General features: G+C 41.4%; 1 protein-coding gene and 1 long non-coding RNA gene across 2 annotated transcripts in view; one reads left to right on the top strand and one right to left on the bottom strand.

Annotated features, from left to right (window-relative positions):
• Window positions 1-4,218, top strand: part of LOC126461519 (substance-P receptor-like) — a 241,241-nt gene extending 237,023 nt beyond the window's left edge. Inside the window, exon 6 of the mRNA XM_050096006.1 lies at window positions 3,951-4,218. Within this exon, the coding sequence (XP_049951963.1) occupies window positions 3,951-4,218 (268 nt within the window). The remainder of the gene's footprint in view (window positions 1-3,950) is intronic.
• An 11,493-nt stretch (window positions 4,219-15,711) lies between these two features.
• Window positions 15,712-27,482, bottom strand: part of LOC126466641 (uncharacterized) — a 39,039-nt gene continuing 27,268 nt past the window's right edge. The window contains exons 2-3 of the long non-coding RNA XR_007585986.1: window positions 22,696-22,823; window positions 15,712-16,264 (exon numbers count right to left, since the gene is read on the bottom strand). This is a non-coding gene — a long non-coding RNA (uncharacterized LOC126466641). The remainder of the gene's footprint in view (window positions 16,265-22,695; window positions 22,824-27,482) is intronic.

The following is a 27,482-nucleotide window of genomic DNA, read 5'->3' as shown; positions in this document are numbered from 1 at the left end:
AAAGCACATCGACGGCCACGAATGTCTTTCTTGAGATCCCCAAAAATATGGAAATCGCACTGGGAGAGGTCGGTACCGTATAGAAGACGTGTATGGGTTTCCCAGTGAAACATTTGCAGCGTAGTCGACTACCTGCTAATAATATACCCGCCCACATGTTGCCGAGGTTGTGTCAACTACACTATAGAAGTTTCGATGGTAGCCTTTACATATCCTCCACGCAGCCCCGATCTCCCCCACCCCCCCCCCCCCCCCCCCCTGCGATTTCCATATTTTTAGAGCCTGAAGAAAGACGTTTGTGACCGTCGAGTTTCTTCGGACGAAGAGGTGCACAACTGGCTGCAATCGTGGTTCCGTAGGCAACTGTGAACATTTTTTCATTGAGGCATTGACCCTCTTGTTTCACATTTGAATAAATGTATTAAAAGTTATGGCGACTACTAACGACCGGGAGAGCGGTGTGCTGACCACACGCCCCTCCTATCCGCATCCTCAACTGAGGATGACACGGCGGTCGAATGGTCCCGATGGGCCACTTGTGACCTGATGACGGAGTGCTTAGTGCTTTTGCCACTTCTACCATGCCAGAAGTTTCAACCCTTCGGTAGGACATTGTGAGCCTGCATTTCCACTGAACATAATCGCGCATCTTTGGAGAGCAAGTTGGAACTACAAGGGGCTATTCTGAACCATTCGACGAAATCTGCATCTGAACCAGAGCAGCAAAGTGTGCTTATGCATTTACGCTCTCCTTGTTCACGTCCTACTGTTATGTTGTAAGAGGGGCGCGGGGGGGGGGGGGGGGGGCGGGCGGGGATGTGGTGGTACGTCAGTGACATATGAATGAATAATACGGCAATGGGTCCCTCACTCTTGATAACACCTGTCTGTATTTATAGAGAATTTTAAAAAGTTCTTTTACAAAGAAAAGCTGCAAGGCAGTCCTAGGTGCCTGCAGACAGATAACGACTTGACACCCCTCTTATGTTAGTTGCGTGCCTGCAGGCGCCTAGAGCTATTTGCTAGGTTATCTCTGTACATCACGGTTTTAAAATTCTCTATAAAGGTAATCAGGTGCAACTGAGGGTATTGTCAAACGGGGGGGGGGGGGGGGGGGGGGGGGAGCAGTCTTGTTGGAGGGATCGTTTGCCATGTTATTCACAGATGTGTCAATGTCGCAATCCACTGTGATCACGCCACGTAGAGCGTGAAACAGGAGGTCTGAAAATGCATAAACACTGTTTTCAACTTTCATCGAATGGGTTTCAACGGTCCCTAGTTGTTCCAGCCAATACACCAAAGCTAAAATTTGGCTCCCACTGCACTGCAGAGTGGTGTGATTATGTTCAATGGGGATGTAGCCCCACAATGTCCTCACAGAAGTGTTGAAACGTCGGGGAGAGTCAGCAGTGTCGAAGATTGTCAAGAACGTCCTCCTGTTGCTCATCGCAGTAGCAAATGTCGTTTTCGACCGTAAGATGTGTGGGAGTCAACGGCTCAAAGCGAGAGATGACTTCCTTGTTACGCCAACCCCTGAGGCTTTTTCGTGCCAATTCTGAGCGGTGGTATGTCTGAAATGTTTTCTTCGGCCAGCCATAAAAAATCGGCTTAATTTCAAAGCTTAGTGTCGCGGTTTTAACCTCTATCACAGAGGCGTCAAAAGAAGGGATCAAGTGTGAGAAAGAGGGGCTGTGATGACCTGCCCGTTTTGTAATTGGTCCACGGTAGCGCTGGGCACAATTGTGGTGAAATTCGGTGCCAGTGGGACGTCATTTCCTCACCTTATACGTCACATGAACTTCTGAGCTCCGACCTTATTTTCCCGTGTGTCGACACCTTGCTGTTCGAAGCGATGTCGAGCTCGACGCTGACGTCGAAGTGCGTCACACTTTTGCACCGTTAAGCCGTCGGCACAGGGGACAAGTTAGCTAACGTTGACGTGGCGCTCTACCTGTTTCGTGACGTCACTTCCAGGTATTTTGTATTGAGAAGCCATTTCATTAGATAATGTAAGATGCGCGATACGTCGGCCACGTGTCACGTAAAGCACAACCAGTAGGAAGCAAGAACGCTCCGTACGTCACATTAGAAAGCTCGAGGTCCTCAGAAAGCAAGAAGCCATATTGTAGTTATCTTGTTCAGCAGACGCCCATATTCTGTGGGTTTTGTGTTATACCTTATCGACCACGAATATATGCTGTTTCTAAGGACCAACACATTCATTGTATCGAGAACGAATGGTTACTGGTACGATTTGTTGCAATGAAACTACAGGAAACGTCATATTAGTGCTTAAAGAAATTTTCGTATTTATTGCTGTTTTAAGGCAACGGCACATTAATGATTCTTGCTGGAATTTTTTATAGTTAAAGGTAAATTAGTAATATACCAGCTATTAAATCCCATAAAAGACTATGAGATAAAATCCAAAGTTTCTTACGACGAACCAACAACCTAGAATAGTGTGTAGAGGTACCATGTTACAATGAACAGATTATAGGCGGGTATATGCCTCAAGTCCTACTGCATGTATTTTTTTTTCTTCATCTTTATGTTTTCCGGAAGATTGTGGGACTCTGTTACACAATTAATAGACATAATTTTTGTAGTAATTAATATTATTCAAATGCAAGTGCGTTCTCTGTCAGGAGCGAATTTGTCCGATTTGGTGAACTTCTGTAAGCTGATATCCTCACTGACCTGGACATGTATCTTTCATTTTTGTCTTATAACATGTTCACAAATATTTAAGTTTCCACTTATCAATACCACAGACAGAACGACACGACTGGTATATGGACAAGGGAGGAGCTAATGCAGGAATTTTAAGCTCGTCCGTATTAGTGAATAAACTGTACTTTTTGCTAGCCAAATAAAGCCAACTCCGATGGGGAGTGGTCAGAGCGCAAAATCACTTAACTAGCTCGTCCCCTGTGCCCACAGTGCCGTGTCTCGTGACGTCGGAGATACCGTCTGCGGGCACGTCAGCATCAGCTGCCTCGTTCCATGTGCCGATAGTTTTACAGATGAAATTGTAGGAACCTTTGAGCGAAATTTCAAACTTCTGCGTGTCATTGGGAGACAATTACAGTATTTCGAAAAAGAGACCCTTTAATTGTGTTGCGATGGAAGAAGAAATAGCTCCGAGATTAAACGCCAGTTAGTGTGGGTACCCTTGCAACCAGTCAATATCCGTTACACGTTCTGGATTTCTTCAATCCGCCAGGTTAGCCGAGAGCGCTAATGCGCTGCTTCCTGGACTCGGGTAGGCGCACCGGCCCCGGATCGAATCCGCCCGGCGGATTACCGACGTCGGCTGGTGTGTCGGCCAGCCTGGATGTGGTTTTTAGGCGGTTTTCCACATCCCGCTAGGTGAATACCAGACTGGTCCCCACGTTCCGCCTCAGGTACACGACTCGCAGACATCTGACCACATTCGCAATATTCCATGGATTACACTAGACGCAGAGAGCTGGGGTACACTAATTCTGTCCCAGGGGGGTACAGGATGGCAGCAGGAAGGGTATCTGGCCACCTCTTATAATTAACCTTGCCAAATCCGTTTCTAACCGTGCCGACACTGCGGGACAAGGCACCAGCGAAAGAAAGAAAGTTCTGGATTTCTTCAAGCTGATACCAAAGTGATTTACATTAATTTCTTTGACGGGACAATGTGCGAGTTCCGTCTGCCGAGATCGGATGGAGGTTTGCTTCTCAAGTCTGCCTTTCAGTGGGAGCGCTCTTGGTAAGTGTATCACTTAGCATTTGAACAGAGTAGTTTTTCGTAGGAAATCCCGAGCACTCTCGGCGCGGGTTAAGGATGTGGTTGGCTAACGTAATAAATCATCAAAAACAAACTGTAGGCAGGAATTCCTTTTGCTCTGATATAAGATTGCCTGTCAGCTAGTGCTTCTGTACGGTGCGCAAGTGTGTGCGTGGCGTTTGCGCAGGGTGACGAAGGAGCAGCTGAAGATGTTCCTGTGCCCGGGCAGCCGGCGGCGGCTGCGGCGGCGCAGCGAGCGCGCTCTGGAGGCGGTGGTGGCCCAGCAGCAGCGCGCGCTACCGCGCCGCCCCCAGTCGCTGCCCCTCGAGCTGCCCCTCCCGCCGCTGGGGCCCGCGCTGCCCCCGTCCGCCGACGAATCGCCCGTGGCTTGCGCGGCCGCCGCCGCCGCCGCCGCCGCCGCCGACGCAGACAGCGACACCGTGGCGGCCGCCTGATGCCAGCTCTCCGACCCGCTCATCCAGTAATGGGCGAGGTCGGCCGGCTGCTCGCCGACGGCAGCCTTCCAGGGCACTGGGCGCTCCCTGCTTTCCGTCACGCCCACTGCTAAACTGAAAAGCCCGCTGGGGTATTGAGGAAAAGGAAACACTACTAGGACCTTCTTTTGCTGAACAGGAATCACTTTGGTCTCGAAATCGTACCGTCTTGCGTATTGCCACAAAAAATGTCCAATTTCATTCTTGCCGCCCGCTGAAGGCTGGGTCCCACTAGGTCACCAAGTTAGTGGAGTGGCGAGTGATTGTAGGTGCTCTGATTCAAAACAGTTGGCACGACCGCTGGTGGATCGTACTACTCCAGCCAGCAGTACACCAATCGAAGCCTTGCATTGTCAGCTCCCCGTGTGCTGCCACATCTGCTGTGCAAAGCAGTCTGCCTGCCAGATCTCGAGTGGGACACCCTTCCAGGACGCGAAAATTTCTTTTATCGCACTCCAGTCCTTTTCTACGCCGGCCGCTGTGGCCGAGCGATTCTAGGTGCTTCAGTCCGGAACCGCGCTGCTGCTACGGTCGCAGGTTCGAATCCTGCCTCGGGCCTGGATGTGTGTGATGTCCTATGGTTAGTGAGGTTTCAGCAGTTCTAGGTCTAGGGGACTGATGACCTTAGATATTAAGCCCCATAGTGCTTAGAGCCATTTGAAGCTAATTCTACTTATGATCATATTTCTGACGTGTTCAGAGACACTGTAGAGTTATGTACTTTGTGAATTGCGAAATTAGTACGAGATTTTTGTATAAGATAGAGAGTTCAAACTTCGTTCTTGTTACAAGCTATATACTGAAAAAATTTGCAACAACAAAAAAATGCCATTTTCCTAAGGCTGCACGTAGCAAATGTAAGGAAATACGTAATTTGGTAAGTTCCACTACAGAGATAGGTGTTTTTGCAATCCAAAAAAAAAGAACAACGTAACTCTGGCCATAAGTAAAATCAAGAACAGATTTTTCAGTTGCCTGGACACACAACAGGCGTGTGTACCTTATTTACATTTCAGGCTTTTCATATGGTTTTTGTAGGAGATAAAGACTTCAGTTCTATTTTCTATCGCAGGAGAGGCTAGGGCGCTACGGTGGTTACTTACAGACAATGTATTGGCGATACCGCCACAAATTGTGTACTTCAACGTCAACTGCCAAGTAGTTTAAGTCAAACTATAGTAGTTCAATGGGGAGGGGCGTGGAGTGCGACGGTTCGCCTTCCCGTATGATACCGTTAGTGGTCAACTTTCGACTACCCCGGTAATTTTGGAAATTTGCGGTAAGGTTCTATAGGACCAAACTGCTGAGGTCATCGGTCTCTAGGCTTACACACTAATTAAACTTACTTACAGTAACTTACGCTAAGGACAACACACAATCCCATGCCCGAGGCAGGACTAGAACCTCCGGCGGGGACTGTCTTGGCGTGTGCTCTGTAGCAGAGCTCCTCCTGGAAAGAGGTTAAACGTATGAAGGAGAGAAGATGGTTACGAAACTGACTTGGTCGAGGAGATTTGCTTGGAGTATACAATGAGAACTTTTCATACATCATCACATCTCCTAACCACTCCTTTCGTATGTAATTAGTGTCACACGTGACGGTTGTATCATCACATGTAGCCGACACGTGATGCTCAGATGACTGAAGACAGAGCGACAGGAAAATGAACTGCTAAACTTTAATAAACGGAGTTCACACCTCTTCTCTTGGTGTGGGGCGAAGTTGCTTGATCGGCTACTATACAACTTCCTAGACCGTGGTCAGTAACCTGAATCACTCGCCACTCGACGAAATTACTGTTCCAAAGGGAAGCGGCCTCAAGAGTTCAGCTGCACTACTCTGATGTACTTTCGCCATATGTGCTGTCTGGTGCAGCAAATATATGCTCAAATCATTCGATTACCTATGTTCTCTGATAAAACTGTGGAGTTTCTGAGAAGCTCCTCACTCTTTACGAATCGATAAGCTAATTCCGTAAGGGAGATTTGTTAATAGATGGGATTAGTTTCCTTTTGGCTGAGGGGCAATAGTGACGAATCCTCCTGATAGGTGCCGCTGCTAATCACTGTTTTGAATCAGTTGAACAACGGTCATCTGTGCAGCAGTGTCAAGTTGACGCTTGTTTCCAAGACACTGTTTCACATGTTCTATGAGTGTCCATCACCCTTTCTATTATATCTACGCTAAGGAAATGAAACTGCCAACATTGCTGACGAACTAATTGTCATTACATATTATTGAGCCAATTTATTTCGACCTCGATTTTTTATAATTTACGTGTATCCAGTGCAAACCACCTTAAGTGGTCAAGTTAAAACTAAAGGAATTTGAGCTCACACTCAGGCTTTCCAGCAATCGTTCTTCCCTCGAACCATTTGTGACTGGAATGGGAGCAGGGGGAACTGACAATAGTACCGAAAGTATCCTTCGCCACACATGGTAAGGTGGCTTTCCGAGTATAGATGTAGATGTACTATATGTAGGAATTGTGTTTTCTGGATTTTCACTGACCACTGACTACCTAAAACCACATGACGCCCTTATTTATCATTATAGGCACCGTGTAGAACCTTCTCGATTCCTAACACAAGCATACTGTTGCCGTAACTGTCTCCTCACAATGACCAACTAAGAGGTTGGAATTTACCCATCCGAACTATTCTTCGTGTGGAAGGCTAAATTCCCTCCTTCAAAATCTGATTCGACTGTCATCCGCCAAACCGACTCATCACCTCATCCTAACAATTCGCTACATCTTATCCCCACCATGCAATATACTATCTGCTTCGTCACACCTGTCTTCCAAAATACCCGTTCCTTCCAGTGCCCTCCTATTGTTCATCAAATCACACTGGTTGTTCATTCCATATTTCACCTAAAGGTCACCGCCCCATATTCCCAGACGTACTCACATTTCATATCATACCGTATAGATAATCTTGTCTCATTTCAAGCCTGCCATGTGCATCTTATCGGATCTTTCATCATGTTCCATTACCCTAACATTACAACTCCTCTTCTCCAACTTCCTATGTTAGTCGACGCCCAACTTCTCCCCTCCCCTGTGTACATTTGCTATCCATGTCTCACTTCCTCTACTTTTTGATCCCATCGCAAAAACCGTATCTACCTGGAGCTGTTTACTGTGCCTCCAAACATATCGAGCTGACCTACAGAAGGACGATAATCATCATCATCATCATCAATGCCACAGTGGTCTTGTACAATATAGCCATCGACACATATAAATCATCTGTTTTGAGTTGTATCAGCTATACGTTTCTCATCCTATTTTTTTTTGTCTCGTAGTACACTCTAAGACACAAAACGATGCACCACGAAGGAATTGTCCGAATGCGACGGAAATTGGTAAATGTGATGTATATATACAGGCAAACAGATGCTTACAATTTTACAAAAAATTAGATGATTTGTTCAAAAGAAAGAGCTTCACAAATCGAGGAATTCAGTAACCTGTTCATCCAGCTTTGACCTTATACAAGCGTTTATTCGAATAGCTACTGATTTGTAGAGCTGCTGGGTGTCCTCCTGAGGGATATTGTGTCAAAATTCTGTCCAATAGGAGCATTAAATTGTTAAACCCCGAGATAATGGAGGGTCCTCTCATAATGCTTCAAATGTTCTAAGCTGGGGGGAGCATTGGCTACCATTCTGGCCAAGGTAGGGTTTGACAGACATGAAAACAACCAGTAGAAACTTTCACCTTGCTGAAATATAAGCCCAGGATGGCTTGCCATGAAGGGCAACAAAACGGGGCGTAGGATATCGTCGGCGAACCTCTGTACTGTAAGGATGCCGCGAATGACAACCAAAGGGGTCCTGCTATGAAAAGAATTGGTACCCCCGATCATCACTCCAGGTAGTCGGGCTGTATGGTGGACGGCAGTATAGTTGGTATCCCACCTCAGTCCACAACGTCTCCGGATACGTCTTCGGCCTGGAATGTCACTGACTGGAGTAGAGTTCAGTGATGAATCCCGCTTGGAACTGAGCTCCGAAGACCAGCGAAGACGTGTCTGGAGCCAACCCGGACAGCCAGGGGATAGCAACCAGGACAGCGTCCACCATAAGACACAACAGCTAGGAGAGATTGTCTGAGGTGCCATTTATTTTCCTAGAGGTCCTCTTTGGTTGTCACCCACCGCGCCCTTACACTACAGTAGTACAGCGACGATATTCTACACCCCGTTATGTTGTCCTTCATGGCAAGTCATCCTCGGATTATATTTCAGCAAGATAACGGCTGCTCGCACAGCGGTGAGAATTTCTACTGGTTGTCTTTGTTCTTGCCAAGCCGTACCTTGGCCGGCAAGGTCGCCAGATATCTTCCCAACTGATAACATATGGGGCATTATGGGCAGCTCGGGATCTTGGCAGTCTAACGCGCCAGTGGGACCCAATATGGTACGATACCCCTCAGGAGGACATCCAACAACTCTGTCAATCAGTGTCAAGCTGAATAACTGATTGCATAAGGGCCAGAGATGGGACCAATGTATTATTTACTTGCTCAATTGGTGAAGCACTTTCTCTTCAATAAGTCAACCATTTTTCCTGAAATTGTAATCATTTGTTTGTCTGTACCATGTACATCACGTTTCCCGGTTTCCACCCCTAATTCCTTCGTGGTGCCTCGTTTTTTTCTGAGTGTAATTTAACACGCTGTACAGCTCGAGAGTAGCTACTTTTTGCTTACGGTGTGTCTTCCTTTCAGAAAATGAAATGACAATAGAGAAAAAAGACTAGCTGTGTGGCAGAGGGTACATCCGGTACCTTTGAAATTTCCCCCCATTCCCTGTTCTATTCATGAATGGTGCACTGGGTGAACGACTGCTAGTAAGTTCTCATATTAATTATAATTTCTGTAGTTTCGTTATTGCTTGAAACGTACGCTTTGGTGTCCTAACACTGTTCAAGATTTCATCCAAATTAGTCAACTTTTAGGATGAACAATTTACTACAGATGTGCTATCGCCGTACAGTGGATGCAAATATGGCGGAACACGTGCACATTATCGAGGGAACCGATATTCATAAATCTCTCGAATGGTAGAGGAAGCAAACATAGACCTATGTGGACTCATATAACTTCTGCTTTAAAGGCAACTACCACAAAGCGAATATATGTAATAAGTGCATAAATTTGTAACATAAGTCAAGATTCTTTTGTTTCAGACTTCGTGCACTACATTTACTTGTGATGTACAAGGACAAGACTGTATAAGACTAATTATCGACTGCCTCTGAACTGATTGATTCGGATTAAAACTCAAGCGTTGGGACACAACTGAGGTTCGACAATCACTCATGTATTTTAATAGTTTCTTAGTAACGCGAGTGGCCTCGTTCCCGTGTTAACAATGCTTCTCATCCTGAAAATCCCTGCCTTTTAGATTCTTTCTCATTCGACATAACAAAATATCGCTGGGAGCTGAATCCAGTGAGGAGGCCGTGGGCAAATCCGCTGTCGTTTTGTTGTCGACCATTATTGTCAGACTTTCTCGAGGTGCAGGATCAAACCCGTTGATCACTAAACTACAAGCCGTATTTTTTTTTGCCCCAAAGTGCCCCAAGCAATCGTTTTAGCCCTGAAGATGGTAATACCAGAGTATTTTGGAGAACAAATTCGTGTTGCATCTATATCTTCATATCGAAAGGCACTAACAGTAGGTTCACACTTATTCTGATTTCTTAAGTGACAAAGCAGTCTTCCATGGGCTCGATTTTCCTTTCACGTAGCGCCAATTCTACTCGCCTATGATTTTCGTCGACGTTTGTTTCATGTCCATAGCTGTAAAATCACAGACCACGTGGAACAATGTTTACGAAACTAGCAGTCGGATGTAGCTGCCTCTACCGAAAGGATGTTAGTTGCTCAAGTGTTTGTAGGCTGCCTGTGGTGGAAGTACCAGGCAGTATTACCCGTCACTGCCATCACTTTGCTCGTACAAACGGAATTCTGGTTACTTTTGGACCCCGTTTCGTACATTCTTTCCCAACTCCAATCTGCTTTGCTCCAGTATGTGTCTTCGATTCGTTCAGGAAAAAATGGACATCACGTCAACATGATGCCATATTACCGACCAGCACTGTAACTCTCCTCCTCATGAACCTCGAAAACTCGATAGTGTGGCAATACATGGGAATTGCAGCATATTTTTAACTAAACTATCATAATTTAAATGATAAGCTAGCCCATGTGAAAGAGAGATAGTTTTATGTTCTTTAAAGAGACATCACGAACGCCACCTGCCTCTCAAAACTACCATCGCATCTTGTAAAGTTAAAAAAGGGAAATTATAGTTGAAGTTAGAACTAAACAGGAACTAGAAGACGTATCCTGTTTACGAGCTCTGCTTCCAAAACATGAACTTTTTGCAGCTCCGTTTTCGGCAGCTAGACGTGTTGCGGCTAAAAATGTGCGGTTTGATTCCCTTTGTCCAATAACACAGCCTCTGAAATAGCGGCTGTACCAACCACCGCTCTCTGATGCTGTAAAAACACCGAAGATATTTGTTTTCATTTGTCCACTGGCAACACTATGGAACTATCATAAACTTCTGTGTTTTTCACCAAATTCAGTCTACTGTATAAAGATTAAGTAGTCTGCAGTCCGTTCAAATCAGGTTAGTACACAATCCGCTTTATGCTACAATCAACTATTACCGTAATTCGACTCGTAGTTACTCTCGAAAATTTGGTAATGTGATACACTTCTCTTATAGGGAGTATTTACATTTCTCAGCAAGCAGTAACTATTGTATCGTGATAAATTAGAAGCGTATTCACATCTGAAAAGTGATAATTTTGCATCATTACCGACTCCATGTACGAGTAAATCCGACTCCATGTACGAGTAAATCGATCATAAAACAATCCCCTACGAAGCCAAACTAGGAAAAAGCAAACAGTTGAACATTCTTACAAAGGTAGTGTTGATTAAACATTCTGAATCTTAATTATTTTGCTGATATGCAATTATTTTTGGAGTTTCAGTTTCAGATTTTTTCTTGCAGAAAGAAACTGTCTAGCCAAAACGAGGGTGAATGGAGCTCAGCAGCTACTGCCTTTGCAGGTATTTGTGAAAACAACCACAAAATTACTTGCAGTGCGCTCAGTGGCTCTGTAGAGTTCAGCCGTTTACTAGGTCCCATAATGATATGGCGTCCATAAAAAAAATTTATACTATCTTCTGTCTCAAAAATCAACTATAACCTTACACAGCAAACTATTTTATGTGTAATTAATTAAGGAATGAAGAGAAAAAAAATAGTTTAGTGCAAGATGCATCGAATATATCGACGGTGCAGTGCTAAAGGTGTCAATTATCTGCCTGTTTATTTTGCTAATTGGGCACTAGCTCTTATCACATAATTAGAACTTTATTCATAATCTTCAGAACTATGCATAAACTCTCCACAGAGCTGTTACCGTGCAACGAAGTGAACGGTAGCCTATTTTACGTATCATAGTTATAGTAAGTACGGTTACAACATCCATCGGCGGTCGAAATCGCTACAGTTCTTCATAATCAGACATTTCCTGTAAGAAGCGCACAAATCAAAGCTATAAGCTTTAGAACAGTGGTTTAAAGGGGTATTTCAATATCGCAGAATCGTTAATTCTAAACAGTTAGAATCGGAACTGCTGTCGAAGAATCATTTTCTCATGTCTAGACGTTCGTTTCTACGCACAACAGTTTATAAGATTCTAGAATTTATTTGAAAGTAAAATATAAAGTACGATTAGCTTCGTTCTTAGTCATTCAATAGCCATGAGATAACCTGATCACTTGTTAAAGTCGACATCAATAACGTACTAGTCATATAAAAAGTAGAAGTTAGTAACTGGCTTACGTAATTTAGTTTTTAGAGTAACGCTCAAGTTGTTGAATCACTTAGTGGCGGCAGTCTTTCCCAGATGGTTGTAAACAATAAAAAATGCAGTAATTCTTCTTACAGAAATAATAAATTACATCAAACTGAGACAAGAATTTAGAAAAAAGTTTGAATGTTTTTCTTTTCCATAGCAAAGCTCAAAAGATAAGAAGCTGCAGCAGCTATGGATGTTCTTGTGTTTGTGGAGATTGGGAAGGCTGGCTTCAGACTGCAGACTGCAATTCTGGATTATTTACATGTTGACAGGTACCGTGGAAATTCCCTGAAATGTACAGACCATGTCCAAATCTGAGGAACAAAGGCACAAAACTTTTAGTTCGAGTGATCCATGGAAAATAAGGAACCTGGCGAATATATATACCCGTCCTATTCTTTCACATTACCTTTCACAAATTATTCCACAAAGTTTATTACAGAAACCTTAAAATTTGTGAAAAGTCCGTTAACTTTGCCTTCTGATGTGCAGTCTGTGGAGAGGCAGAAGGAATGTAACATCCTTCGTTGAACAAAAAATACCGACAACACTTCCTACAAAACAGTTTACCACTTGAAAACTACGTAAAAGTTCGATAAGGGCCCAATTTACAAAACATAATTTTGTTGTTCAGTACTGCTTTATTGTTACCTAGGAATGACAACATAATTTGCTGTCTATGTCATGTATGTAGCATTAATAATCAATGGTGTATCAGTAGCTTATCTGAACCTCTAGTCCACATATGTAATTTATGAAATTGATGATAATGAGGACCATGAAGGGTTGGAATACGTAGTAATTCTGTGTGTGGCAAATTTGACATCTGTTCTTTACATTGTGATTCTAGTTTCACATTGATTACAAACTTTATAACTGTCAAAAGGCACTATTGTCACTAGCCTACATATTCATGGTTGTGAGGTAATATTAATAATAAACAAAATTTTAATTAATCTTTCATAATATTAAGTAGGTATATTATTTTTTTGTAGGAAATATAGGGTGTTGATACTTCGTGAAACACAATTCAGACATATGTAACTGGTGTTCTCTATAAATTTGATTTTCATAAACATCTATTTTTCTCAGACCTTTATTTCATACTTTGGGTACTTATATGGTTCTCAGTGCCTTAGTTCAAGAATGCCTGCAAAGTAATCTATATTATTTATATTCAGCTACATTATGAACTCTATAGATACATGATTTCATTTGGTCAACGAAACAGTGACTTCTTTGAGACAAGCATTTCATATCATATGTTTGAGGTTCAATATAAAAATATTCAATGTAAAGTAATAGTCTGTATAATGATGATAATATCACCAAAGCCGAACTGTATACTGAACCTACCTGTCAGTGAAAAAAAAATTCAGATGGGCAACCCAAAGCTTGCTGCAAATGTATGTTCAAGATGTTGCCCACTTTAGTTGTAAGTAGCAAAGAATTTACATGAAGCAGTAACATGTGACATCAAAGATGAAACAGCACAAGACCTCTCCTACGTTTGGGAGAAATTTATGTACTTCTTCGTCAGCAAATCTATCCTGCAGCTTCTGTGGTGATCCTTACCTGAGACATATATGTTTCCAAGATTTTTCCATAGATAACAGATCACTCATCAATCACTGATATCTTCTATTGATATATCTTGAGGAAATATTGGCATGGATAGTAACAGAAATGACTCCTTTTAGGTAATGTTTGCTAGCATTCTAGTAAATTTGACTGACTTAGAGAGAAGTGTATAATGAAATTTGAGACTGTGATATCTGTTACTTGAAAGATAGCAGTGTGTGTAAGGTAAGAAAAACAGTAAACTGGTTGACTTGCCAGAGTCTATCAGTCAATGATTACTTGTGAATATACTTTACCAAAGATGAGGACCAGATAGCACAAAAAATGTAAATAAGTCCTGTCACTTCCTAGTGTGAATTCTGTTTTGTCTATAGTACATACAGTATGTAATAATTTTTCCTCTATCTGAATTATTTTAAAAATATTAGTGTATTACAAAAAGTAGATTATTATTTATGATACAAGCAAATAACCATTATGTGATGTTGTAGTAAGAATTAGTGATATAGATATGTGAAGCTTTTTATACTTGAGCATTCTCTCTGTTATAACATATTGAAAGCCTGGTAGATTTTGATGATGCAGAGGATATAAGGGTAATATAATGATAACTCAAAATATTATTGAAAATAAATAAAATATTTTTGAATGGTTTAAAGTGAAGAGATATAAAGTGTGGATGCAAAGAACAAAATATTTTCTGATTCTGGAAAACAATTAATTAGGAGATAGGTTGGTCCATGTCTATAAAAATGTATGAAACTAATTAGCATTTGCTACTGACTATACTGGATTTATGTGCCCTCAACCTATTGCCTTCATGTGTTCTCTCATCCACATCCTCATATTGTTAGAACCAATGATAGAACTGATAACGAAAAATCTATGACAGTGAATGTTCTACAGATAAATGCATATTCTGTCCTTTAATGTTATGTGGTTATAATAAGCAGCATAATCAATTTGTAAATTCATAGTATCTGCCTATGAAACATATATGGAACATTAGATTTTTAATGATTTTGATGTATATTTAATCTCAGAACTTAACATCTGGAGTTTATCCATTAAAATGTACCACCATTTGTGAAATACTTTTCGTAAGTGTTAATATGTATGTTTGGTGTTTAAAAATGTTATACCAAGAAGAAAATAGAGAAATAATGAATTGATATTCACCTACTATAAAATGTCATTTTGATTGATGTGTATTCTAGGTGTTGTGTATGATATTCAGTGTCAGCACATGTTATTTAATAAATAAAGTATATATATCTAATTGTACTGAATATTTCAGTTTACATTAACCTTTGGGTTCACAGTAGATGTGCAGTACTTCACTGATATGAACAATGAGCACCTTGATTGTCATATTTTAAGCATTCCAGTGTAATATTAGGAGTGCAGAAAATTACTCCAGCTAACATGTTCCTAAATTATTAAATATTTTTGAAGTGTTTGCGCATTTTCAACTCTAAAATTCTATCAGAGACTCATCTGCAAGCTGTAAGAACCTGTATGGCATCAAATAACTGATATCGCCTTACTGCATTTCACTTTGGATCTCTGAGACTTACACAGCTCTTTCTGAACCCACTATAAATGTAAAATACATTATTTTCAGCTTTTGGTTTTGTCATTTTCCTACTTAGTATCACACACAGTACTGGTAGCTGTGATACATGACAAGCGCATCTGCATGCACTCCACAAAGATCTTGAAATTCTTAAACTTATTTTACAATGTATTTATCCACAGTTGCAATATATGACCAATAATAAAAGTCACTTGAAATGAACTCTAACAATAACAAAGCATACAAAAACGTTTCATATGTTTAATTTGCTTCTTTGTTCAGAATAGTTTCTTTATATTTGGCTGCAATCTGATAGCAAATTGATACATTCAAAAGAAAAAGTTTTTCATTGGTCATCACATCTCCAAAACATGGGTTATATCATTATTAGAAAACTCCACAAGCTATGAAAGTTTTTCCCTGATGATGCCACAGTACTTTTTCAGGTAATTTTGCTAATTAATTTGTCATTTTATTACTTGTCACATTACCATATCTTCTCTGATGTTGTCAAAATAGTGTAGTATTGACATTCCAATAGGTAACCTTCCTTGATGATGTTCTGTGCATACTTGATAGATTTTCCAGTTTTCTGCAGTTTGAAGTACATGTCCAATGTGGTGAAGTCCCCTAGTTCTACTTTGAGATATGATGTCTGATTCTCCAGACAGATTGCATACTTCTTTGTTTGGTAATATCTTGCGATCTGCTGTGCTATTTACCTTTAATCCCTCGAGATATATTCTTGAAAATTTTCATTTCTAAATCTTTAATTTTGCTTCTTATGATTTTGTTAGTGACCATGTCTCACAGTCATATTCAGAATATATATGACAAGAGTTTTGTATATCTCAGTCTTTGAACTTCTTGAAATACGTTTGCTTTTTTAACCATAATGAAAATAAATCTCTTGACTTTTTATGTTCTGATGTTTATTTCTTCTTTGATATTGATGTCTGTAATCAACAAAGAAAGCATAATTAACAATAACATTAATTATAAACAGGCCTCTATTTATACTGTACAAAAATACCTGTTATTTTTGGACAAATTACACTATAGATATCTAATTATTAGGCAAGAAATAACAGATAAACAACAGTTAGACCTATTTAACATAGCTAGTTCACATCTATTTATACAGCTCTGAAGTGTATTTTTTGCATTGTTGCCAATTCTCAGTCATGCTGCTCACAACATGGGTCTTGTCCTTGTGTGATGACATAGTCCTGCCCATTCTGGCTGTTACTGCTCGGTGCAAATTTCCACTAGCTAGCCCATCTCCCAGTCCTTTAGTGCATGTCGCCACACTATCCTCACTGGGTAGTAACAGTACACTGCCTCCTCCAGGAGGACCCCTCAGATCTTGCTCAGTACCAGTTCTCCACTGTAACTACTTCCACCCTTGATCCATGAAATGAATCCACACCCCTAAAACTACACTACAATGGCAATTTTAAATCCTATACATTTATAACATTAAATTTTATTGTTGTTCCCCATTTCCATAAGCTCTACAACTTCTTTCTCCAAATTTACTTGCGCTATAATATTCCTCATATACTTACTATGGGTACTGTCACCTAAGAATCCCTCCTTGTGTTTCTTAATCTTAAAACATCTTTCAAAGAACACTTGACCTACTTATTATCTAAAATACTAGAAAACATTTCGCTGGTAGGCCTCTTGCCATGCTTGTGCACAAATAACTTTTAACTCTGCATTCCACACTTCTAAACCAATAATGGCACTCTTTCTTTCTTAATAAATTATCCTCAACATATCAAGTTTTACAAAACATATCCTGGCATCATTAAATTCTTGCACTTGGCGTTTCTCCTATCTATCCAGTGGTTTTTATCCCTTGCCTTGTGTAACAAATCCAACTCGTGAAAGCCATACACTGGCAATTGCTTTCTGCCACTGAAGGTTAACTTTAGCATGATGTTCAGTCAGAATGTTTATTGCCACGTTCATGTTGCACCCTTCGCCCACTTCAACCCTTTGCATATGTCAGACTTTGTCTGTGCTGTAATAGCTCACAGCACATGTCGGTTGCTTGCCCTGCAAGGCTGTGACCCACTATTTGCACTCATACTACATTCTAAACCTCTGGCATACACTTTTTAACAGATTCAGCGTTCTTGATCACCTACTTTATGAATTCATCTCCTCTTCCTTTTCTTCCATTCACACTGCTTCCAAGGAGCTATATGTGCCTGTACCATTTCTGCCACCAGAACTAAAACACGTTATCGATAACTTCATGTGCATTCCCCATAGCACCTAAAACAAAAACACTGTCTACACTACCACTCTACACTGGCAGATGCACTTCCCAGTGCTCCTGGCCCGGACTGTCCAGCCTCAACACAACATCAGTTATCATTCATTGGGGCAGATACCACGGCACTTGAATAAACCATATTGCTATCACCACTAGTGACTCTATTGTTACAGCCCACACCATACTCATTCCTTCTTTCTTGGACTCCACAACTGTACTTTACATAGGGTCTGGTACATCTACATTACTCACCTTAACCTCAACAATGACATTGTTCTGCACATCACCTGAAGTATCAGGAATTTTTATTACTACACCCACTACACGTTTTTCCATCCTGTCAATCAAATGATTGTCCATCCTCCTATGATGTTCTGCCCTACTCTTCACAGGATCGACAGGTTTAACGACATTAACGACAGTCGGTCGATCTGCAGGAACAGAGAAACTATCCACAAGCATGTTCCTCTCTCTTTCAGCTTCCTCCTTCTTCCTTCTTTCAGCTTCATCTTTTTCCACTTTTTTCATTCTCCGCAAAATCAACATATTCCTCACACCCTGAGGCCAATTGTAGGTCAGCTAGTTATCGTACCCTCTCCGCAACTTCTCTTTATACACTGGAGATTTGCAGTAAACTATTTCTTACTCGTCTCCATCAAGAGCTCCTAATCTCTTCACCAAATTTGTATTGTCCTCTCACACCTTATATATTTCGTCTCTTAATGTTTCCAATACCTTCTCTGTAGCAACGCCTTCCAGAATCGAAAACCCTGCTTCCTGTGGTACTGACCACAAGATGATTACCGCTCATCAATTACGCTAACGTAAACAAACAGAAACACCCGATCATGGCACTATGCCAACACTTCTCTTTACTTTACATGCTTAAATACCGAACCATGCTTGGTATAGTATATACCAGCACATGGCCAGAAAAGTTGATGTGTACGTAATTAAAAATGCTATTTCATGGCTTTATGCTCGTCGCTCAGTGACCGATGTCGAGGCATACCTCTTCCAACTACGCTGCAACCATCATGTAACAAGCAATGTCACGAAGGGAGAGGTGAAAACCCATGGACCATCATAGGATGGCACTATGAGAAGAGCTCATGACCAGATAATTACACGTGAAAGTAAGGAACAAATGTGGATCTGGTGTTGACAAGTGTAACATAAGCTTGGATCCCCTCCGAGACCAGACGAAAATAGAGAAACACTGACAGCTATAAACACGGACCTTCTTTCTCGATGGCTCTGCAGTGTCCCATGAAAGATTCTCATATGTACCAACATAAGCGCATTTGGCGTGGGGAAAGACTACTTAAAACCTTTAACTTTCGGAAGGGATATCTATTAATTACGTAAGTTCTTACTTTTTTAATACGTCCCTCCCTCTACCGTTGGTGAGTCTTGATGAGATGTCGTTGGATCCCACCCTCCCTCTTATGTAAGGATCATCCTATAATTTTTAAATAATTAAATTTATTTGATACACCCATGTTCTTTGTTCACACCACTAAAAATACTTATTATGTTGCTCGGAATTAATTTTATAAAACAAAATATTACCATTATAATAAGGAGATTCTCTCAGTATTCTGTGTCATTTGGCCGACTCTGAAGACAATTAATTTAATGAAGCTCATAATATTGCATCTTGTACGTAGTTATCATTTGAAACTCTAATTTCACTGCAAATATGTACTAATAAGATTTAGAAAGTGCGTTTAACAGCATTTTTAACGCGTGATTTAAAACGCCATTTTAAACATGCGAACTCTAAGTAGTATTCGGATGGACAGACAGAGGGACAAAAAGGCTCCATGACAATAGCTTTAATTGTTTTGACGAATTCCTGAAAAACTGACCTTTTAATAATATTTACATACATTAAATGCGACTGAATCTTTACTTACTTTGCAGATGAAAGACAACATAGCCTGTATGTTCCTTTGAACTGTATGATTACATAGGTTTTTGATCTCTTGATTTACACAAACACTAAGAGAATTCCTGTCGGTGAAATTCAGCTTGGCCTGTTTCTGCAGATGATTAACTTTTTGCAGGGTCGTTTCTTCCAACTTGTGAGCATGCTGTTTAGCTAACGCTTTGCAAAATCTTTGAGAAAAATTCATTTTAAACACAATAAAATCGGTTTTATATGCACGCATTGCACAATATCACGACTACTTCTCTGACTGACTTGTAGTGATTTCGACTGGCGTGTCAGGGAACTACTCGAATGACATCAGGCAGTTGCTCCAAATAGGGGAATCCCGGGTGTGCACACTGTAAAGCACTCATTTTAGAGAGATCATAAAAGTTGATGAGCACTATAGTATTATTTATGCTTGGGATTAATTTTATAAAACAAAATGTTTTATGTTGTAATAATAATATATATTCTCTGGATTAAATAGTCGAAGCGAGAGATTTCCATTTACCCTGTCGCCTCCACTTAAATGAGATTTGGTGAGATTTTGCCACACTCCTCCCCTTCCATTTTGATACCACATAATTAGCGGACGACCCTCTGCCATTTGTTAGCCTTTACATCATATATCCAAATTTGGATAATTCCTTCAGTACGATCAGACGAATTTCTGGAGAAATAATTGGACGCAAATAAAAGTGTAGCATGTAGCCCTGGTGAAAGGAGCCAGTTTTATAGGTCCCGTTTGTGGCGTGTCTGGACTTAAAGCCTATCCTATCACCACAGAAACACCAAATTTCCTTAGGGATCCTAGAGTTTATGCATTGGACAGTCATGGGTACAATATTACGCAGAGCTCCTGGAAAAGCAGAGTGAGCGGCTGACGCCGACGCCCACGAGATGAGGTAGGACGTTTTAACCAGGGCCACGCCTTCTCTCGTAATTAGATCGGATTGCTGATCAGCTTCCACTAAGAGTAAATTTGCTCTGGGATAACATACGTTCCCAGAGCTGCGCCTGTGCGCCGAACAGAAACACTCCGACAGCTCCCGCCGCTGAGAAAGGGAGGAGGGCAGCTATGACAGCTCATTTCCCGTTAAAATTAGGCGATACAAGGTTGGCGAAACGCTATCTCTGGTAAATCCCATGCCCCCATGCGAAACATTACACAGTAGTGACATGGTAGCAGGACAGTACCCAAACTGGGTGCAGAAGCCCCGTCGTGATATACTGTAGTATCTCAAAGGCTATCTTTATTTGACATTTCTTAGTTTTCGTCATCTTCGTGGAGTTTTGGAAGTATTAAAAATCTCTCTTAGGTTTGGCGTCTAATGGAACACCGTCAACTACATCAAGATTCCATTATTGCAACACCTGGTAAACTAGGTATCTCAAATGTATTTTTAAATGCTAATGATAAAATCGTAATTGCTGCAGATTCAGCTCAAGAACAGTATAATAAGAGAAATCAGTGTACTGTTGAGAATCAGTAATTCTTTCGCAGTTAGGGGGCTCACCCTCTATCACAGTAAAACTCAACATATTCAGTTTCTCACCCACAATTTTAATCCCTTGCAATGATGGCATAATAAGTAATACGGAGGAATCCAGTTTCAGGGATTCAGAATAGATGGGAGGCACTCCTGGATGATACATACTTGATCGAAGGCACCTGCAAGATCAAAACGTGGCCAAATTTTAGTCCTTCTTAAGTAGTTAACGCTGATTTACTTTGCTTATCATCATACCGTGACGTCATGTAGGGTAATATTTTGGGGCACAGCAACTAAAATCCACAGGAAGTAATAATCACAGATGTAAGCAAGTCCAAAGAACAACTCTATTTCCAAAACTTTCCCTCGCGAAAAAATTTAAAATTAATTGCCACATGTCACGTAGACAACTGTTTAACGATTTTATTCGTAGCTATTATTTTCTCAGCAACTGTAGTATGGTATATGTTTCAGAATAAAATTCAGTCATAAGTTTCTAAGTTATGTTGCTTTTGCTTTACCAATTTCGATATATTAATCTGACATCTTCAGAAGCCTCCAGAATTTGAAATAATATAAATCATGACTTGACCATATATTTATATATACCATTTCTTATAAAATGATGATAATTAACCCATTCCTTTTAGCTTGTGGGGAACAATGTGAAATGTGCTTCTACAGGGTGCGTCAAAAAAATGCATACACACTTTGAAGCGTCATAGAAAATTTATTTCCCGTTCTACAATGTTAAATTTCTGGAAATGGAAAGCTGAAAGTCCAATTGGAAAAATAAATGTACTTTGCAAATGTGATTAATGTTCAAACTAGTGGCCTTCAGCATCAATGCATTTCTGAGTACGAGTCACCACTGATTCCGTACATCGTACCAAAGTGTCCAATGAGATGTCTACACACACCACCTGAATCTCATTCCAAAATGTGTCCAGGTTACGTGGTTTACGTTTGTACACCTCATCTTTTACTGTGCCCCATAAGAAGATATCCAGAGGCGTGAGGTCTGGAGAGTGTGCAGGAAACTCGATTGGTCCCCTGCGTCCTATCCACTCGCCTGGCACATTGTGATCCAGGTATGCTCTAGGTACGTTTCTCCAGTAACAGTACCTTCGAAGCGGAAAGGCCCAATGAGTCCCCTTGTAGACAAACAACACCACTCATTTACACCAGGCAAATTCACAGCCTTTTCAGCTGTAATGTAAAGATTATCTTCAGCCCAATACACATAATTGTGCCTATTGACAGTTCCATTGAGTTTGAATTGGGCTTCATCTGACCAAATTATGCTACCCATAAATCCCGGTTCACGTTTCACCATCTCCTGAACCCATTCACAAAATTTTAACCTTCGATCTGGATCGTCATCACTTAGCTGTTGCACCAGCCTTGGAATGTATACACGAAACTTGCCTTTCTTCAGTATGCGTAGAACACTACTAGCACTTACATTACTCTCACGTGCCACTTGCCTTGAAGATTTTTGAGGCGAACGCTGAAACAGTTCCAAAACCGCAATTGTGGAATCATCACTTGTAGCTGTACGAGGTCGTCCTGGTCGACCTTTATGCACATCAATCACTGTTACATGAATTTCGAATTTGTCTTGTAGACGTGTAATTGTTAGCCTTGAAGGTGGTTCTGTACCATACTCACTTCTCCACTGTCTTCGAACCGCAGCTGCATTCTCACACTTCCAGTACCGCTTAATTATCTGCTTCCGCAATTCAAAGATGAAACGCACGTCCACCATGTTGCAGTTACTTCCTTGTCACTGCTGCCACCTGTTGAAGAAAAATAACATTACTTTCTCACAGATGGTTAACCTTGTAGAACGGGAAACAAATTGTCTATGACAGTTCAAAGTGTGTATACATTTTTTTGACGCACCCTGTATATAAGTTTCTTGCTGCTTGCACAATAACTTGACAGTATAAGTGAATGTAATGCAGTTACTGTAAATTATCAAACTGTGCTTATAATTATAACATACAAAATGTACATTTTGTATTCTAGTATACAGAGCATCAGACATGGTTAATGGATGACCATGATGAAGAAGTTGATTATCACTTACATCACAGACTTATTTAAGTGGAGATATGTAAAGTGAACGAGTTGGCCAGGGAAGCAATGGTACCTGACGTTCTTCAAAGAAGATTTTCGTTTCCTGACATAAGGAAGGGCGAATTGTCCCATTTAAATATATTTGCAATTAGCACAAAAAAGTATGAAATAAATGTTTCATCAACAACCCTGAAGTAGTGGTTACTGATCAAATTGTTCTCAGTATGTAGGAGTCGAAGTCACATGTTGTCTCAAATGGTTCCACAAACACTTACCGCTCGTCCACTATGCTATTCAACAATTCAGCCACCTTGAGCAGTGCAGCAAGGCCGGTGTCAGCACACATTGCAGGTTGCCTGCTTCAAGGGCAATATACATTCAGTGGCAAACCTATTGTTCTCAGCTTATGACCCTCTGGGGATAATCCATCCTTAGCCCATTGTTCAGTTAAGTGATTTTCCATGTCTCCCTCAACCCTCCCCTTCCCTCCTCCTCCTCCTACCAGCCCCTCTGGAAACCTCCAATCCTCCCCCTCCACAATAAAGTACTCTTTGATATCAGATTAATTGACTAATTAATTAAATCGATCAATTAATTAACCCCTCCCCTATGATAAATTCCCAGCCTTCTCCCACCCTTCCCCCACTTGGATATTGGCGGGAGAAAGATTCAGTTGGTTTGGTATTTGGCAGGAAATCGATTACAGAGTATGGAATATTGTTTAAACTTTTTCTGGTACACAAGTCAATGTGTGGAATATTGTTTATTTAAACAATTTACGGGTTACAAGGCAATGTTTAGAATATAGTTTAAATTTTTATTTAAAGAATTTGTCAGGAAATTGACTGTACTGTATGTAATACTGTTTATTTAACATTTTGTGGGCAACAGGGCAGTATGGAATATTTGAATATTTGCGTCGCTTTTTTTATTCTGATCACACAAGGAATACCGTCATGAGACACTCATTACAGGTAATTACACTGTTAAATATCTTTAGAAAACGAAGCACATGCAGTCCGCCATCAGCTGGTCCACACACAGCGCTGGCTCGTGTCAACGCAGTAGCCGCCAGCCGGCGACGCACGCTGGTGTTCAGGAGACCACATTATGTCTGCTCGGGGTCTCATGATCGCTGTCATGTCAGCTACTGCACAGCCAACAACCTTGTGCGGCACACGGATCGGACGTCGCAGTAATCGCCGAAAAAAAGCGTCAGGTGGCGGCATCCCTTTTACATTTGATAGCCGAGAAATTCCTGTCAAAACACCTGCTCTGTCTCTCTCTCTCTCTCTCTCTCTCTCTCAAGCGGTTATATGCTATCATGTGCCATTGCCGGGCCTGCAAGCACCATCGGGCATGGTCGTATCAAACAGTGAACAAAGCAGTATTTACTGGTAAACCCCACCAGCTGTAGATGCCTTGGAAATATTCCCTCAAACTATCAGACTGATTCCAGAAACAGATTTTCACCCAGCAGCGGAATGTGCGGTGGTATGAAACTTCCTGGCAGATTAAAAGAGCGTGCCGGACCGAGACTCGAACTCGGGACCTTTGCCTTTCGTGGGAAAGTGCTCTACCATCTGAGCTATCCAAGCACGACTCACGCTCCGTCCTCACAGCTGCACTTGTGCCAGTACCTCGTCTCCTACCTTGCAAACTTTACAGAAGCTCTCCTGCGAACCATGCAGAACTAGCACTCCTGAAAGAAAGGATATTGGTAAAGCACTTGTCCGCGAAGGGCAAAGGTCCCGAGTTCGAGGCTCGGTCCGGCACACAGTTTTAATCTTCCAGGAAGTTTCATACCAGCGCACATTCCATAGTGAAAATCTCATTCTGGAAACATCCCGCAGGCTGTGGCTAAGCCATGTCTCCGCAATATCCTTTCTTTCAGGAGTGTTAGTTTTGGATGGTTCGCAGGAGAGCTTCTGTAAAGTTTGGAAGGTAGGACACGAGGTACTGGCACAAGTGAAGCTGTGAGGAGGGGGCGTTAGTCGTGCTTGGGTAGCTCGGATGGTAGAGCTCTTGCCCGCGAAAGGCAAAGGTCCCAAGTTCGAGTCTCGGTCCGGCACACAGTTTTAATCTGCTAGGAAGATTCATATCAGACTGACTGACTAATTCACTAAATGGACACTCTTTGCGTGGGACAGGTTTTCCTTGTTCCCTATTAGTAAATACTACGATTGAAATATCTGGCGGGATTCGATACTGTAGTCACCCGGTTTCCAGACCCTACTGGCTTTTTTTGCCTTGCTTTTTATCGGTGGATACTAGCACAGTCATGTCATTTGGAAGGCAGTCAGTCACGTTGGAGATAAAATTTCAGATTTCAGTTCAGTTGCATGTTACGTCCTTAAACAAATTGCAGGAAGGGCTGGACAGATGCGTGCTCTCAATACAACTATCGGAAAAAATAAATTGATCAATCGGAAATCTGATGTTGTGGTTGGGTGCCAGAGAATTCCTAAACTGGTTCTCTCCATTACATTTCGAAGGAGGAGGGAAGGTCTACAATGTGATGGGACAGTAACAACAACAATAAATAACTCTGCAGGATAGGGTCCACTGTGGTGTATTGAGAAGCACTAGACATGACACACTTAAACCATGATCCATTCCTTAGTAGTAGTAGTTGTCGTGGGTAGAGGCCAGAGATCACTATCAGTCGGGAATTTGACGTCTTGATTGGTCTTTTAAAGCCATATAGAATTCCTAAATTGGTTCTCTCGACTACATTCGGAGGAGGCCTGCTGCGTGACAGGATAGAGACATCAGCAAATATCACTGCAATACAAAATCCACTGCAAAGTATTGAGAAGCACTAAACACGACACACATAAACCACTATCCAGTACGTAGCAGTAGTTATCATGACTAAATATCACAGATCGCCGAAACACTCGCAAGTCCTATGTGCTCATTTCCTGATGTCCACATATAGTGTGCCCAAGCTCAGAGGTCAGTGATAACTACCCCCGCGGCCACAGCCGTGGATGTGCATGTATGCCAGACTGCACCACCCCAGTTATGGAGGGCATCCGGGGATGATTGGACTGGCAGGAATTCGGATGACATCAGAACTAACAGCTCGAACACGTGTCAGTGTCCATTACTTCCGGTCGTGACCACCCCTGGCGCCAACCGCGATGCCGTCCGCTGTGGCTGAGCTGTTCTAGGCGCTTCAGCCTAGAACCGCGCGACCGCTACGGTCGCAGGTTCGAATTCTGCCTCGGGCATGGATGTGTGTGATGTCCTTAGGTTAGTTAGGTTTTAGTAGTTCTAAGTTCTAGGAGACTGATGACTTCAGATGTCCCATAGTGCTCAGAGTCATTTGAACCATTTTGAACCAAACGCGATGTACCGCAAAAGCACAGCTGCAGCTTGGATGTATACAGTAGTCCTAACCAATTCCACCCTGAGATAGCCCCCCCCCCCACCCACCCCAAGGTTAAAAAATCCACTTTACCCAGTCCGAGACAGCAATGTTGTTAACCATGCACCTGGAATTTCTCTCAAGAAATGTAGATTTCCCCCTTTTATACAAGTTATTTTCGATACCAGAAGAAACTGGGTCATACACATGTTTTCACATCCCTAAAGTATCGTTATTTTTGCGAAAACGCTGTAACAGTGTGACATAGGCTACATCTTCTATAAAAAAAAAAGGTATTTTATCATCAGGTAGAAAAAAAATCTGTTCTAATCAGCTTAATATCAGTTACATGCCCAACAGACGATTAGAATATTAAACTCATTTTAGGTTCATGATAGTGTTCTAAGATCTACCTTTGTCACAGAATACCTACTCGCTTTCGAACTCCTGTAAAGTAACCAAATAAATCGCCACATACGAAGACTCTTTGAGGTAACAGCGCAGAGAAGTTGTAAATATCAGATTTATTACTATGTATCACTTTATAAATTCGGTAACACATCTGATTTAATTACCATGGTCGTCTCTCCCTGTGTAGGTGGGAGATTGAAATTTCTTTAAAAGATATCGCCGCAAAAAAAAAACAAACAAACAAACAAACAAACAAACAAACGTGATTACCACTCCAAATCAAGACTCATATCCGTAGTACACTAGCTATCGCATCCACCTGCCAGACGGCATCTCATTTCTATTTAACTTTTAGGCTAATTAATTAAAGTGCTCATGAGAGTCATTTTGCGTGGCGCGTATTTTTGATTTTTCAGTTGTCGTATTACACCCACCAGGTAGCTAAAATGGGAATCCCTGCAAGGAAGATGATTGATACCATATTTCGTTATTTGTCGTTTCATGAATTACACTTTATTGCTTAAGAACAATATTATGAATACAATTTTAAAAACCTAGTAAAAACAACAACGCTCACAATAATTTAAAGAAC

This window comes from Schistocerca serialis, chromosome 1, assembly GCF_023864345.2.
Source record: "Schistocerca serialis cubense isolate TAMUIC-IGC-003099 chromosome 1, iqSchSeri2.2, whole genome shotgun sequence".
Lineage (NCBI taxonomy): Eukaryota > Metazoa > Arthropoda > Insecta > Orthoptera > Acrididae > Schistocerca > Schistocerca serialis.
The sequence above is the reverse complement of the archived record's forward strand: the minus strand, read 5'-3'. Positions and strand labels throughout refer to the sequence as shown.